Raw genomic sequence first — 15,858 nt, forward strand, 5'->3', positions numbered from 1 at the left:
GACATGCAGAAAATAACTTCCTTTTTCGGACTCCATCGGCACCGAAACGCCTTTGGAAAAAAAAAATATATCTGCAAAATGCACACAGTGGATAGAATTCATTGCTGCTGCGGCGTATTTGCATTCCAAGCAAGTTCTTGAATTCAGGGCCTTTTTCGGGAACTTTTCGAGTCCAGGCTGAACGCTCGCAAGATCCAACAGCAATTAAACAGTTTCAAAAGTGTTTTTCCAAAATTGTTTATACATATGACTTATGCTATTAGACGAACACAATTTTTAAAGTAGGAAAATAAAGTCTGAGATGTAGTAGCAATATTATGATTTTTTACGCTCAAGTTCAACAAAGTCATCATATTCGAACAAGTGAATTAAAAAAAATCTACTTAATTCTCATATGAAACCTTTATTTGATTACTTAAAAAAAAAAAAAGACTTTACATTTTTGGATTAATCGTCCAGTAATGTCACGTTTATGTGATATGTCACCATTAGAACTTTTAATTGGCCCAAAGCAGGAAGTAGTATTCACTTGTAAAAATAAATAAATACTCCACATCCTAATTGATAACAAATTGTTTCGCAGAGCGCCAAGCTCCGGTTCGCGAACCCCCGACTCGAGAGCCTTGCTTTAATTGACCCATTCGGAGTAATCATCTCCTAAATCCACATTATGTCAAAAGGCAGCTCAGTCAATAAGAAGCTTTTGTTGTTGCCGTCCTCACAACAAGGATCCGGGGGTCCGAGGCCCCCCCAACCGCTGACTGAGCGGCAATGCCGATCATTGACATAGTTGCGATTGTTGCGAGCGGTCGCTAGGTGACGGCGCCGAAGCTCGGCCGTGTTTACCGAGGTCGGCCGATGAAAGGAGCGCCCCGGGGCTGGAGGACCTCTCGCCCCCGGCACAAAAGCGATGGCAGGCGGCAGCGGGACCCCCGCGGATGGCTCGGCTCTCCGGCTCTTAACATGTTTATTTGAGCCGGAAGCTGCCGCTTGTTGGAAAACGCATGTGAGCTCTGAAGCGCCGGCTTTCCACCGACTGGAGCAACAGTTTGCCTTTGGCGCCTCAACAGAGTGCCAAAAAAGTGAGACGCTTCAGTTCAGGTCAGCTTTTTTGACCGTGGTAACATTTTGTTTTTCAATAAAGAAGGGTTTGGTGTAGGGTTAGACCATAATCGGCTAGGCTAATTATTGGGGCCGATATTGGGTATTTTGACGAATATCATGTCGGCCTTTTTTTATCTCATTCACTGGCAGCCATTTTCACTGAAGCAACCCCCTTCGTTGTTTTTTGCTGATTTTGCAAGGCCCACAGAATATTGTGTTCTATTGCTATAAAAACGCGGACCCTACCAAAAGAGCGTTTAGAGTCTCTTCTTTCATCAGTAAAAAGAAGTATATTTTTATCCCTTTCCGTTTTGCAGCAATTAGCGTTAGAATATAGCTAAGTTTCATCATTATTCACAAATTGATTTAAAACTGTGGGGAAAAGAGCTTTTTGCAACATGGCCCTGGTTGATCTCTTATACTCTGCTGCCACCTGCTGGCTGTTTTTTGTAATAAATATCGTTGCTTTAAGCGTCCTCTTCAGGTCAGAGACGACGTTAAAGCCTTCTGTATGCTCTAGCATAAAATAAAATAAAACGTAGCAATATTTTTTTGGGGACCATGGCAAGATTTAAAATAGAACCAAATTTTGGTATTGTTTAAGATAAAAAAAAATTAAAAAACGTCAACATTTTAAGATAAAAAAAATTTAAAGAAAAAGAAAAAAAAATAAATAAAAAATAAAAAAATAAAAAAATAAAATAAAATAGAACCTTTTAATACGTTTTTGCGAGCTTCAGATTTCAGATATTTAAAAAATTTTGGTATTGTTTAAGATAAAAAATTTAAAAAAAAACGTCAACATTTTGAAAAGTCTGAAAAAATGTTCAATAAACAAAGTAAAGTTTGGCATTTGTATTGAGAAAAATTTTGACGCCAATCCCCCCCTTCCCCTTTTAATTTTTTTTTTTTTGGTGAAAATAAATATCAGCTTCAGATATCAGTTATCGGTTCAGTACCTCCACCAAGGTCAATGGATTTCAACCAGCACCCCCCACCCACCACCCTTTTCAAGCCTTGGGTTTTAATATTCAATGGCATATTGTTACCTCCCCCCTTCAGAAATTCATAAAGTAAACGATTAGCCTGTGTCTGTAATTGTGCCCCCCCCCCCCTCCCCTCGCTTAATAGCGGCGGAGAGGAGACGTAAGGAAGGAGTTTCGGGGAGGCAGCTGAAAAACAAAGGACAGTTAATTTGTGATTTCCTTTGCTCATTTGAAGGCAAATTAAGTGTCAAACAGCTAATACGGAGCATATTTCATTTTATGAGCTTTTAATTCAATTCCGCCCGCCTCATAACGCCGAAGCCCGTTAGCCCGCGCCGCTAACGGCCGCGCCTCGTCCCAGAGCAGCGGCCATAAATAAACATGTTTCAATTAGGCCGTCACGCTAATAGGATAGGATTGCGTTGCCGCGGACTCGCGGCAGATGAGAAAACAAGCGCGCCGTGTTTTTTTGCGGCGGCCTGGCACGGCTGGCGTTAAAAAAAAAAAAAAGAAAAGGGGGGAAGCCGGGCTGGATTGATGGAAGCGCCGCAGGGTCCGACCCAAGTGTAATTACAGCCCATAATGAGAGGCTGCATGGGGAAGTACTGCAATAATAGCGCCTGTGTACTTAGCCGCAGTTCGCGCGGCGCTAATAACGATGAATTCTTCTCACCGAGGAGAACTTGTTTAAAACAATGCCATACTTCTCCGGGAGTCGGTCCTGCAGCCACACGGCGCATCCCACAATGCATCACTGCTTCAATCGGAAATTTGGGATTTGATGAGCTGCTCTGATGTGCGAAAGTGAAAGCAGGGAGCGGCATCAGGTGGACGAGGAATCCGGCGAGAAAAGGAAGCGGAAAAAGACGAGCATCCTGCTTCAAAAACACGGACCTTTTGGAGCGCTTGGGAATTTCAACTACAGCGAGTAAAAACATGGATTTGTTCTGGCACTTTCACTTTTCCGAGAAGACTTTTTTTGCGTCCACTTGTTGCGTTCCCTCGCGAAAAAAAACTTTGCATTCACTCGCAAAAAAATTGCGTTCCCTTGCAAAGATTGCGTTCCCTCGCCCAAAAAAATTGCGTTCCCTCGCAAAGATTGCGTTCCCTTGCCCAAAAAATTGCATTCCCTTGCAAAGATTGCGTTCCCTCGCCCAAAAAAATTGCGTTCCCTCGCAAATGTTTGGGCATTCTCTCCCCAAAAAATTGCCTTCCCTTGCAAAGATCGCGTTCCCTTGCCCAAAAAATTGCGAGGGAATGCAATTTTTTGGGCATTCTCTCCACAAAAAATTGCGTTCCCTTGCAAAGATTGCGTTCCCTCGCAAAAAAAATTGGGCATTCTCTCCCCAAAAAATTACGTTCCCTTGCAAAGATTGCGTTCCCTTGCCCAAAAAATTGCGAGAGAATGCAATTTTTTGGGCATTCTCTCCCCAAAAAATTGCGTTCCCTTGCAAAGATTGCGTTCCCTTGCCCCAAAAATTGCGAGGGAATGCAATTTTTTGGGCATTCTCTCCCCAAAAAATTGCGTTCCCTTGCAAAGATTGTGTTCCCTCGCAAAAAATTTTGGGCATTCTCTCCCCAAAAAATTGCATTCCCTCGCAACATTTGCATCCCCTTGCAAAAAACTTTGCGTTCCCTCGCAAAAACGTTTGCGTTCCCTCACAATAAATGCGAGATAACGCAACGTTTTTTGTCACTGGACGCCTTTTTATGTATTTATTTATTTTTACGCGTTTATGTGCTTCCGGGTCAGTTTGGATATTGTCGCCTGGAATGTGCGGGTGAGAAGTGGCAGCACCATAACATAGAAATCGACGGCAGTACCTTTTCAAAATAAAATCCAGTGAAGCTTTCCCACTGCACTTCATCCTCATCACTTTTTAGTCACACCAAAGTTGACCCGAAAGTACATCACCTCATTTAAAAAAAATGTTTGCGTCCCCTCGCAAAGAAAACGCAATGACTGCGAGGGGACGCAAAAAAAAAATTTGGGCCGCTACCATGTCGACCTTAGGGGCTTCGTCCATTTCTCCAAATGATACTCAAAAAGGTAACTTTTGGTGACATGTTACGAGCTCGCCTCTCACCGCAACAAAACGTCTCGCTAAGACGGAAGACTGAGGGACAACTACGAGGTAGCAGAAAAGTGTTAAGGCATTAAAGCCGCACTGGGGCAGCAGCGCAGATAACTCTCCAGAACTTGTCCCCCACCTAATTCAATTCCCGCTCGCCATCCTTCTCCCCCTGACGGATAACAAGCCAGCCAGCCTGTTTGTTCGCAGCCGTGTTTGCCGGCGCGTGTTCGCCGGCGCGTGTTCGGCCCATTATCTCCGCATAAGCTAAATGCTAAATTATATTTGCCATTTTGTTTGCGCTGACACGGGGCATCAATCAGCTCCCCCCCCGAGAGGTGTGATGGGCCGGCGCGGTGGTGGTGGTGGGGGGGGTGCATAAAAAATTCATTACGCGGCGAGGGGGAGATACGACGGCGTGAAGAGAAGGAGGAGGACGAGGACGAGGAAAAAAGGGGGGAGCTGATAATGATGAGGAATATCAAACATAATGCGGCCCAAGTCGCTGCCCCGTCCAATTTGTCCTCGTCGCGCGCTGATCGCTTCCTCCGTGTCCCAACAAACGCCGCAAGGACGACGAGGCGTGCCGACACGGGGAATACAAATGACGCCGTGTTCCAGAGGGGGGGGAGTGAAAACGTGTGATTAAAGGTGCGAGGGGGGGCGGAGATGGGACTTTAATCCTCTAGACTGACCAAGAAGAATGCTCGGTTTGTACTCATTCTCACAGGTTTGAAAAACTCTTTTTCAAACCCAAATTCAGGGCTTGTCAACGTTCGGACAAATTGAAATGAAATATAACGATCATGTGACTAAATTCTATAAGAATTAAAAAATATTTTCAGGGGGGGGAAAAGTTGTAATGTGAGGCTAATTAGGCTTATGAGACAAATAGCATTTTTGCCGGCATCATTTTTAAGTTATCAAATCAATAAAATAGCAACGCGCCGCTGAAAATGTTGTTTTTCTTGTTTTACGAAAACAAGAAAATCAAAGCAAGATTTTTTTTCGAGAAAAATCTTTACAAAAAGAAGTATTTTGCCAGGTTAAAGTTGTCATTTTATGAGAATAAAAAACCAAAACAAAATCTCAAGATTATTTGATTAAAGGCAAAGTTTAACGTTGTTGCAAAGTCTTTTTACTAAATTTAAAAAAAATGTGACTTCAACAAAACATCGCTACGTTCATGAAAAAAATATGCCTTTTGTTCTTGAAAAGCAAAATAGAACATTATTCCAATAATAATACAATAAGAATATATGAACCAACGGATGGTTTTATGTTATGAAGGAACTCAATTGTGTTTAGTAGCAGAGGCCAGAAAATCAAATTCTCCAGAAAAAAATAAAAATAAAAATAAGCAGCAGAGGCCCAAAACGCTTCACTGTCATTTGTTTTAGCCAAGTCGAGGTGAACAAAATAACTTGAATAAAATACCATGACGACGTAATTATATGGCTCGAGGGGCGACCATTTAAGACGAACGTTACCTGGTGATCATAAAATGGACATCATACATCATTTTACAGCAGTAACTCACATGGTGTCATTACTTTGAATACATGTGTTTTTTTTTTTGTCTTGCGGCACTAAACAATTCCATCGATAGCTGTAAGTTGTCATTTTGAGAGCTTTATTAAAAAATCTTTTAAATGTGAAGTGGAAAGGGGAGAGCGGGCGGGCAGATTTCAGCCCCCACCACCCCCCCCCCCCCCCCCCCCCCCGCTTGGCTCTCCTGAGGCGTGACATGGCATATTTACCTGAATTTATGTTTGGCGGCTTGCGGTCATGTGACGGAGAAGCGCGAGTGGGGGGGGGGGGGGGGGGGCGGCGAGCGCGTGTGCGCTTTCACGTTTGCGTGTGTGTGCGTTTGAGCGCTCGCACTTGATGAGCGGCTCTTATGAGGATCACATGCTCCGGGGGTCCCGCGCCTTCCCTGACACATGTTCATTTGCGCGTGTCTGACGCGCGGATGGCGTTGCTCGTGTACTCGCCGCTGCCCTTTGATCCCGGAGGCACCCGAGAGGTGCGAGGAAGCTTGTGAGCGCCATCCCTATTGCCATTAAGTTAAAGGGGTTGTGTGTGTGTGTGTGTGTGTGTGTGTGTGTGTGTGTGTGTACAGTGTTCTCAGATTTTTAAGGAACCGTTTCGAAGGGTTTCGCAGGCAAATTGTGCAGTACCACCTTGAGCCTAAGCATGCCGTGCAGCACTGAGCTCTACTTGAAGAGACGCATTGTAATTAATAACAAGAAGAAGACACACTCTTGAGTCAAAAATAATTTTATGGGTCAATTTGACCCAACTTTATGGGTCGTTACATACAAAATGACCCAATTTTTTGACCCAAGTAAATTCATATCTTTGAGTTGTTTTGCGCTGAAAGACCCATTTCTTGACTCAAAGTTGGGTCAAATTGACCCAAGTAGAGGATGGGTACGTTTTTGACCCTTCGTTGGGTTATTTTTGACCCAACTGTTTTTAGCGTAGCATTGAGTGGAATGAATGCCATACAAAACAAAACAAACATTGAGAGGTCAAAAATGTTTCTTAATTTTTTGTTGTCAAAATTAATAGACTACAAAACAACACAACGTATTAGGTTTTGGGTTATTCTTTTGACCCAGCTTTTTGGTTTACCCGCATAACCCAAAGCGCTGGATCGGTTCCAAAAAAACTGAGTTGTTTTGTGGTTTATCCATTTGACCCAACTTTTTAGTTCAAATAAATAACCCAAAATGTTGGGTTGGTCCCCCAAAAATATGTCATTTTTTGGGTTATTCATTTGACCCAACTTTTTAGTTCAAATAAATAACCCAAAATGTTGGGTTGCCCCCCAAAAAAGGGTTGTTTTTTGGGTTATTCATCTGACCCAACTTTTTAGTTCAAATAAATAACCCAAAATGTTGGGTTGGTCCCCCAAAAATGTGTTGTTTTTTGGGTTATTCATTTGATCCAATTTTTTAGTTCAAATAAATAACCCAAAATGTTGAGTTGGTCCCCCAAAAATATGTCATTTTTTTGGGTTATTCATCTGACCCAACTTTTTAGTTCAAATAAATAACCCAAACTGTTGTTTCCGTCCCCCAAAAATGGGTTGTTTCTTGGGTTATTCATCTGATCCAACTTTTTAGTTTGAATAAATAACCCAAAATGTGTCCCCAAACAATTGTTTGTTTTTTTGTGGCTTATTCATTTGACGCAACTTTTTGTTTTAGAAAAATAACCAATTGGGGGTCTTGTTGACCCAACTGTTTTTAGACTGTGCTGGGAATGTCTTTGTGTATGTCGTCGTAAGTCGTCGTATGTTCTGTTTGTATGTGTTGCTGCGCTGATTGTGTTAATATAGCAGTTGTTCACAACACATGTGACATCATCTAACATCAAACCTCTACTGGGGGAAAATAAACAGCTCATATACTGTATGTGCTTAAAGTTTGTAAGAAGGGTAAATATATTGACAAATATTTGTTGAAGTGTTTTTTGTATGGCGGTGCTTTTGACTTATTGCTGGTGTTTGTGGAACGTGTCCTCGGCGATGGTCGACTGCACTGAAGCTACTTACACGTGGAGAGGCGGCACCGGCGAAGGCTCGTAGATGTAGCGACCCTGCGCATGTCTGTCGTCGATGGGCACAGGAGGGTGAAAGGCCGGGAAGAACTGCGGCGCGGCTGCAAAGAATAACAACCATGGATCATTTTAGGGACGCCTCAAAAACAGGTGGCGAGCCAAAAACCGGTTCCAGAAAATTTGGACCAAAAAATCGTTACTCCTGATTCCGACTGTTTTTAGTAACCTTGAAGACATTTTCATTGGAAGACGAAATTCATGCCCGTTTTCCAAAAAGGCAAACCTGACTGAGCAAGCGAGGACAGCAGGCGGCTCCGATTCGGGCCCGCCTTCCAACACACTACACAGAGAAAAGTTGTTCAACGGAGCGAAATGAGACTTTCTTTTTTTTCCCCCTCGCCGATTACACACACACACACACACACACACACACACACACACAAATCCCTAAGCTGCATTTGCACTCCTCACCGCCGTGTTAAAAGCGTGCTTGTGTGTGTGCGTGGACTGACGGACAAGCTGGGACGAGCCTCTGCGAAAGCAGGCAAGTCCGCTTGTCAGACTTGGACGCCGTTCAACAGCAACAACAAATCATGACATTCCACCTTTGCATAAAACACACACACAGCTTCATTCACTCATAAACACACACACGCACACGCACACACACACACACACACACGCACACACACACACACACACACACACACACACACACACACACACACACACACACACACACACACACACACACACACACACGTGTGGCTTTAATGTTGCCAAGCCTCAGCACCCCGAGGCAAAACATGTGTCAACATCTGCATACCTTCACGCAGCGGGACTCTGATGCGATCTGTACGCTTGTTTTTTTTTTTGTTTTTTTTTGCTCAAATATAATTTTTGCAGCCATTTTTTTATTTCGTCGGCCCGGGGGAAACATCTGGCGCCGTTCAGCGCCATGGCAGGTGGCCGACGGCGCAACAAGCGGCGCTTTATAAGGACGAGGAGGAGGAGCACTCGGGTTGTTTTACCTCATCGCCTGCCTCTCGTATTTAATGAGAGCCTGCAGGACTCAAAAGAGGAGGCGGCCTGCGTCTACGCCACACGGACAAAAGTATTGGGACAGCGATCAAAAGCAATCAGCGAGGAAGATTTTCTCCAATAAGCTGAACTTTAAAAGTCAAACCCTGGCCTGAAACCTTCATTTGAACCCCTAACCCTGTCTTAAAAGCCTTAAATCTTAATTTGGGCTTAAAACCCTCATTTGGAACCCTGACTTGAAACTAAACTTTGAAAAGTCCCTGTTTTGAAGCATGAATTTGAACCCATAACTTTAACTGAAGACCCTCCTTCGAAATCCCGAACCCAACCTGAAAACCTCATTTGAAACCTTTGATCCAAGCTTGAAACCATTGGGCCCAATTTTGGTAGACAGGCGAACTCGGCGTAAAAAATGGGGCGCTTCATTGTTTTCGTGCCGGGGCAAGTTTAGTTTGCCGTGTTTGTGAATTTGGCAGACATCACACTGGGCCGACGGATGGCGTTGTCAAATCGGCTGTGCTCACTCCCACAACGGCACAAAATGCCTACAATATCTCTAACTACGCCTGTCTACGAAAATGCCAACGAAAGGGCACGAAAATAGGGTCCAAAAAGTTTAAACCCAAACCCGGGTTTGAAACCTTACTTTATATTCCTAATTCTTGTTTGAAGCCATAACCCTGTCTCAAAACCCTATTTGTAACCCCTAAACTTTTCTAGCATCAATTTGAAACCATAACAACCCTAATACAGGCTTGAAAGTGTCTTTCAAATCCTAACCCTGGTTTAAAACCCTAATTTGAAATCTTAATGAGAAACCCAAAAGCTTGTCTGAAAACTTTAAAACCAGGGGTGGCGAATCCAGATCCAGAAAGTTAATAAATAATAAATATCCTGCCACAGTTTGACTTTAGCCCCTAGTGCAAGCTAGCTAGCTAGCTAGCTCCCTGGCATGTAAAAGAGCACCATGGGAGCTAGCTAGGGAGCTAGCTAGCTAGCACCTGAGGCTAAAGCCAAACGGTGGCAGGGCTTTAGCCCCTAGTGCAAGCTAGCTAGCTAGCTAGCTTCCTAGCATGTAAATGAGCACCATGGGAGCTAGCTAGGGAGCTAGCTAGCTAGCACCTGAGGCTAAAGCCAAACGGTGGCAGGGCTTTAGCCCCTAGTGCAAGCTAGCTAGCTAGCTAGCTTCCTAGCATGTAAATGAGCACCATGGGAGCTAGCTAGGGAGCTAGCTAGCACCATGGGAGCTAGCTAGGGAGCTAGCTAGCTAGCACCTGGGGCTAAAGCCAAACGGTGGCAGGGCTTTAGCCCCTAGTGCAAGCTAGCTAGCTAGCTAGCTTCCTGGCATGTAAATGAGCACCATGGGAGCTAGCTAGGGAGCTAGCTAGCTAGCACCTGAGGCTAAAGCCAAACGGTGGCAGTGCTTTAGCCCCTAGTGCAAGCTAGCTAGCTAGCTAGCTTCCTAGCATGTAAATGAGCACCATGGGAGCTAGCTAGGGAGCTAGCTAGCTAGCACCTGAGGCTAAAGCCAAACGGTGGCAGGGCTTTAGCCCCTAGTGCAAGCTAGCTAGCTAGCTAGCTTCCTAGCATGTAAATGAGCACCATGGGAGCTAGCTAGCTAGCTAGCACCATGGGAGCTAGCTAGGGAGCTAGCTAGCTAGCACCTGGGGCTAAAGTCAAACGGTGGCAGGGCTTTTACTTTCTGGACCTGGATTTGCCACCTTTGTTTAAAACTGCATTACCCAGAATTCCTCAAAGTATTTTTTTTCCTCTTTCGTCCTGTCGCTGTGGCCGGTGTGGTTTATTTAAGTCGGGCTCCCAAGTTGACTTAAGCCAGAACAAGTTTATGTAAAGCTTAAAAGAACCGGCCACCTCTTTTACGCCAGTCGCGGCCTTCCATTAGTGAGGCAAACAGCTGCGTGTCACCAGGAGGAATGTACACTCTCAAGGGGGGGGCGGAGTGGTGGTAGCAGGGGGGGGGGGGGGGTTCTGGATCCATCCTGTCATCCATCTCAGCAGCTTCCTGTGGGGACTCCTCAGTGTTTACTTGAGGGCTAAATTACTGCCGCTCTTGTGGATATTCAAAAGGAAGGGCATTTAAGGCCGCTGATACAGCCGAGGGGGGGTTCGGAGGGGGTTTGGGGTGGGGGGGGGGGGTGGCTGGCAAAAGCTGAAAGTGGGGTTTTGATCAAGACTTTTCATCATCCTCCAAAGGTTTTCTCCTAATGACCCTGATGTCACTTTGTGCAGTAGCACTGTTTCTTTTTTTTTTGTTAAATCCTTTTTTTTTTTTTTTTTTTCCACAAGTCATTAAGACACGATTACAAGTTGGTCTTAATGAAAAGGCAATTAGAGGCAAACTTTGACGAGGCTCATTAATTTCCACACACCGAAATATACTGTAAGTTCCCCTCCAATCAAAGCGGGACGCTAATTGCCTCGTCCTTTTTGGACACTTGAATGCTGTCAAAAGAAGAAGAAGAAGATCAAGCCTAAAGCACATCAGCGCCCTTTTTTTTTTTTTTTTAACATATCACTTTTCATTTTTCGATTCCATTGTCATCACGCATCTTATATGACATTGTATGCTTGAAATTTCTTTTCTTTTTTTTAATTCAAATATGTTTACGATGAATTTAAAAAGTCTTTCCCCATCTTTATTGCGCCATCACATCTTTTGTATTCAAAAAATAGCTTCTTTTTTTTTTTTTTGCACTCTATGCTGCCAGAATTGTTGGATGAACACAAATCTTCTTTTTTTTCCTTTCCGCTTTTCCCTACTACTTTACATTTATTGTAAATAAATCTTCCATTTTGAGACCAATTTAGTGAAATTGGCTGATTTCCTGTGGCTCATCCAATAATCGATCATGAGATTCTACGAACATTTACGAACTCAAAATTGTGATTTTTGTTCACTTTTTACAGTTGTAGTTATACACATTGATTTTTTTTCCTGAATAAAAAATTGAACAACTAAATTCAAATCTAATTTGTGTAATATATATTTATTTTTTAATAATTTTTTCTTTTTTTCCCTTTGTTTATTTTTTAAACAAAAATTTATTCAAGTACACTTTTTTTATTTAACTTCTATGTGTAATACATTTTAAATAAATCATTCTTTAAGTATATTAACAAAAAAAAAACTGCTTACGTAAGAAAAGTGTTAATTTCCATTTCCCAGAGGAGCATCGTCACTGAACCGCGCAACCGCTCGTAAATCTCCGTCATCTTTTCATAAACAATTTCCAACCGCGGTCTGTCGTTGTCAAGTCGGACCGTGGCGGAGTTTACGGTCACGGGTTGAGCAACGGCGAGCGGCGAGCGCACAAAGAGCCTCTGACGGATTGCGGAGGCGCGGCGGCGGCGGGGCGGGGCGGGGGCAGCGCGCGGCTTGCTCGCAGAGGTCTGCCGGCTTGTTAATGTGGAACATATGAAGCCCGACGCCCGGCACGTTTTATGATGCCAACTCGCCTACGACGCCTGAGCTCAGCGCCGAGGCACGCTTGGCATACGCCAGGCCTCGCAACTCAACTGCATAGAACAACACGAAAGCTGCTCGGGAAATGCTGATAGAACTGAACTAGATAATAGTGAGAACTAAAAACAATATTGGCAGTAGGCTAAATCGATATATTTGAAGTACACCAGGACAAAATGTGAACTGCACTCGATTCAAACTAAACTCAAGCTACACTTGAACCGCAGCAACCCCAAAACAACTTGACCTTAACTCGGACTGAACGACAGTCAAACTAACAATTCTAAATGGCAGCAAAGTAGAAATAAGTACGCGAACTGCACGCAAACTAGTCAGCTCCGAGTCCATTTGAAGCTTGTGAGAGGGATATCCCATAATCCGCCCCCAAAGTTCAAAAATAGACGCGGGACAAGCCTGTGGAAGGGGCCCCAAATCTGCGGCCTTAAAGCAAAGCTGTGATTAAGTTCGGAGGTAAACATTTGGAGTTAATGTCAGGTTTGTGCCGCCTTTCCGCCTTTGCCGGGAGACGTTCACGTACACGTTGGTCCGTCAATCATCACACGCTCAAATTATATGGAAGCGCGTCGCTTTGCGGGACACACAGCGAGTGGGAAAAAAAATGGACACCGAGTCTGGATCAACTCATACACTCGCAATCATTTTTGCCCACGGCTCCTTTACTGGGTTTTGATTGGAAGCTACCAAAAGAAAACACTGACCAAAAGAGCTTGTTGCAACATGACCCTGGCTGATCTCTTATACTCTGCTGCCACCTGCTGGCCGTTTTTGTAATAACTACCATGGCTTCAAGCGTTCTCTTCAGTTCAGAGGCTGCATCAAAGCCTTCTGTATGCTCTAGCAAAAACATAAAAAAAAACATATAAATACGCCTTTGGGAGCATGATAATATTTAAAATAGAATGTATTGATATGTATATCAAAATACATTTTTAAAAAAATCTCATGAAAAAGTGAATGGTTGATTTATTGTAAATGATAAAATAAAAACAATTAGTAATTAAAATACAAATAATAATGACTCATTTTATTCTTAAAGCTTTCTCCTGGCTTATAGCTTTCAATAATGACATGACATGAATTTGATGCTGTTGAAGCTGTAAAATGTTGCTACAAAAATGAACACCTGAACTTTATTTGCAGAGAATAATCACAGCCATAATAATAAGCTCCCATTGAATGTGATTGAAAACTGCCACATCCCCTGTTATAGGCGGGTGTGCACACTTGCGCAACCACATTATTTTTAGTTGTTTATTCTTAAAAGATTTTGTTTTTCAATAAAGTTGTATTCATGTAAGCATGTAATGTTTCACTAATATTGTATGTTTATGTCTTTGTGCTTGAAATTTGAAAAACAAATTATTCTAGTTATTTTCTACCCATTTTATGATTTTTTTTTTTTTTTTTTACCTGGCCCACGTGTCAATGTTTAAAATCAAGTGTCTCTTGAGCAGCAAAGTGAGCCCACCCACTTTTATCATTTTGCTTAATGACCTGTATTGTCTTGGTTCTAATCAACTAATTAGCAGTGAACAAATAGAGGACCCTGGTTTTGCATGGACGACACCAGCCCCCCCCGTCCCTCCCCCAACGTCTATCCCACTGCGGATCAGGGAGTGCGGGTTATTTCAGCAGGCCTCTGTGGAGCGCCAATCTATCTCCCACATTTGCTGAATTTCTCCAGATTGGGATAAGCTGGGGGGAGTCGAACAAAGCGCTATGTGCCGGCCTCTGCGCCCCCCCCCCCCACCACACCCCCACCCCACCCCACCCCGTCCTCCCTTCCCAAGCTGAGAAAGATTCACACAGCAGTTTAGTATTTGGGGGAAAAAACACATCTCCACACACCTCCCCCACAACAGTCTTTATCTCCCTCAGATCCCCCCCCCCCCCCCAAACGCTGATATGTCTCCGACACAAGGCGAGTTGATTTAAACCTCAAGTTAGCTCGCCAGCGCCGGGCTACGTCTATTTTATTTCCACCCTCGCAGGGATTTATTTGGCCCCGTTCCGACATTCTGCGTTTATGGAGAGCGTTACTGCGAACTGACAAAGAAGTGAAGGACGGTGTTTTGTCTACGGTGTCTGTAAACGTCGCAGGCCTTTTTCCCTCTTCCGAGTGTCTTATCACTGATGTCGTAGATATGACAAAACACGGGCCAGAATTGTTCTAAATAAAGCCGCTGCCAAGTATCTGCTCGTGAAACTCTTGTTTGACACTCGCAAGGGAGATTAAAAGTCCAAACTGGACCAGAAGCACATTACAACAACACTAGAACTACTCTACCAGAGCTAGACCAGGGCTTCCCCCAGCGTTTTATGAACTGGGAGGCCGGCCCACCAGACTTTTTCAATGCGTAGTAGTCGCCGCATATCAGCGGCCGTCACGCTTTCCTAAATGACAAACGAATGGTAATGGCAGGAGGTTGGCCATTCTTGTCATGCACATCCCCACCATCCACCTCGATGAATACGTTTCAGTGCTTGTCGTTTGTCGTCCGCACAACGGTAACAATTGTTTTCCCAGACTGTTTGTGTTTCCCAGTCCATCCCAGACCAGTCAACGACTAAGAGAACGACATTAGATATACAATAAAACTAAATTACACTTGAACTAGAGCTGCACTAGAACTAGACTCTATATAGACCTGCAATAACACAAAACTAGAGCTAGTCGTCCAATATAATTACACTAAAACTACACTTGACGTACTCTGGACCACTAAAAAGCAAAAGAACATAGCGAGAACTGCCCTAAACCTAGGACGACTTAACCAGAAGTGCATAAGACGAAGTCGACCAAAACTAAAACTAAAGCGTGAGTGCATTTAAACTCCAGCTGCTCCCTCACTTTTCTATCCTCTCTTTCTGGAAGCTAATCGCTTGTTTTCAGCCTGTATTCCAAAACAAGGACAAAGTTGTAATCCGTTTAGCGCATCCCCGTCAACCGCGTCCACCCCAGAATAATCCGCCAAGATTGTAAGGTGCTATCAAGGGAAACGAGCGGCGCAATACGAGGGCAAGCGAGGAAGAAGTGAAGGGGGAACTTGCGTCACGGTGATTCTTGGCCTCTTTGTCACGCAGGTGGCGCTCTGGGCTTCCCCCGCCGTAGCCCGGGCGCAGAGACAAACCTCCAGCCTGGCTGCGAAAACCTCGCAGAGGATTAAGCAGCGGCGGAGCGCTTTAATGAGACCTGAGAAGTTGCGGCGGCCGGGGCGCCGCTTCCCGAAGGTCCGCCCTCGTGGCCCCGAGCGGCCCTCGTTGCGCCGGCGGCGCAGCCACATCAAAGGGAGAACCCGGAGACGGCCGGGGGTGGGGGTTGCGGAGGGGCGGAGGGGAAGGTGCCCCGCACGCAGGAATCCCTTATCTCCTCCTGAGAGGATGCTGCTCTGCGCCGCGAGATTGTCTGGAGCTGCCACCTGTCTCAGCCATCTTTGAAGGCAACACCAAAGCCTGTGATGGGCCTGACCTCCTTGCGCTCTCATTCTTTTATGTCTCTCTTCATTTTGGGCTTTGTTACTCATACCTCCCCTCACTCCTCCACCTCGCCTGCCAAGCGCCACCTCTGCTGGCTTTCTGCTCC

At 44.5% G+C, this 15,858-nt stretch overlaps 1 protein-coding gene across 1 annotated transcript in view; it reads right to left on the bottom strand.

Annotated features, from left to right (window-relative positions):
* Window positions 1-15,858, bottom strand: part of gli3 (GLI family zinc finger 3) — a 112,275-nt gene that overhangs the window by 43,112 nt on the left and 53,305 nt on the right. Inside the window, exon 4 of the mRNA XM_077554800.1 lies at window positions 7,725-7,830. Coding sequence (XP_077410926.1) covers window positions 7,725-7,830 — 106 coding nt within the window. The remainder of the gene's footprint in view (window positions 1-7,724; window positions 7,831-15,858) is intronic.

The sequence above is a fragment of the Vanacampus margaritifer genome, chromosome 20 (assembly GCF_051991255.1).
Source record: "Vanacampus margaritifer isolate UIUO_Vmar chromosome 20, RoL_Vmar_1.0, whole genome shotgun sequence".
Lineage (NCBI taxonomy): Eukaryota > Metazoa > Chordata > Actinopteri > Syngnathiformes > Syngnathidae > Vanacampus > Vanacampus margaritifer.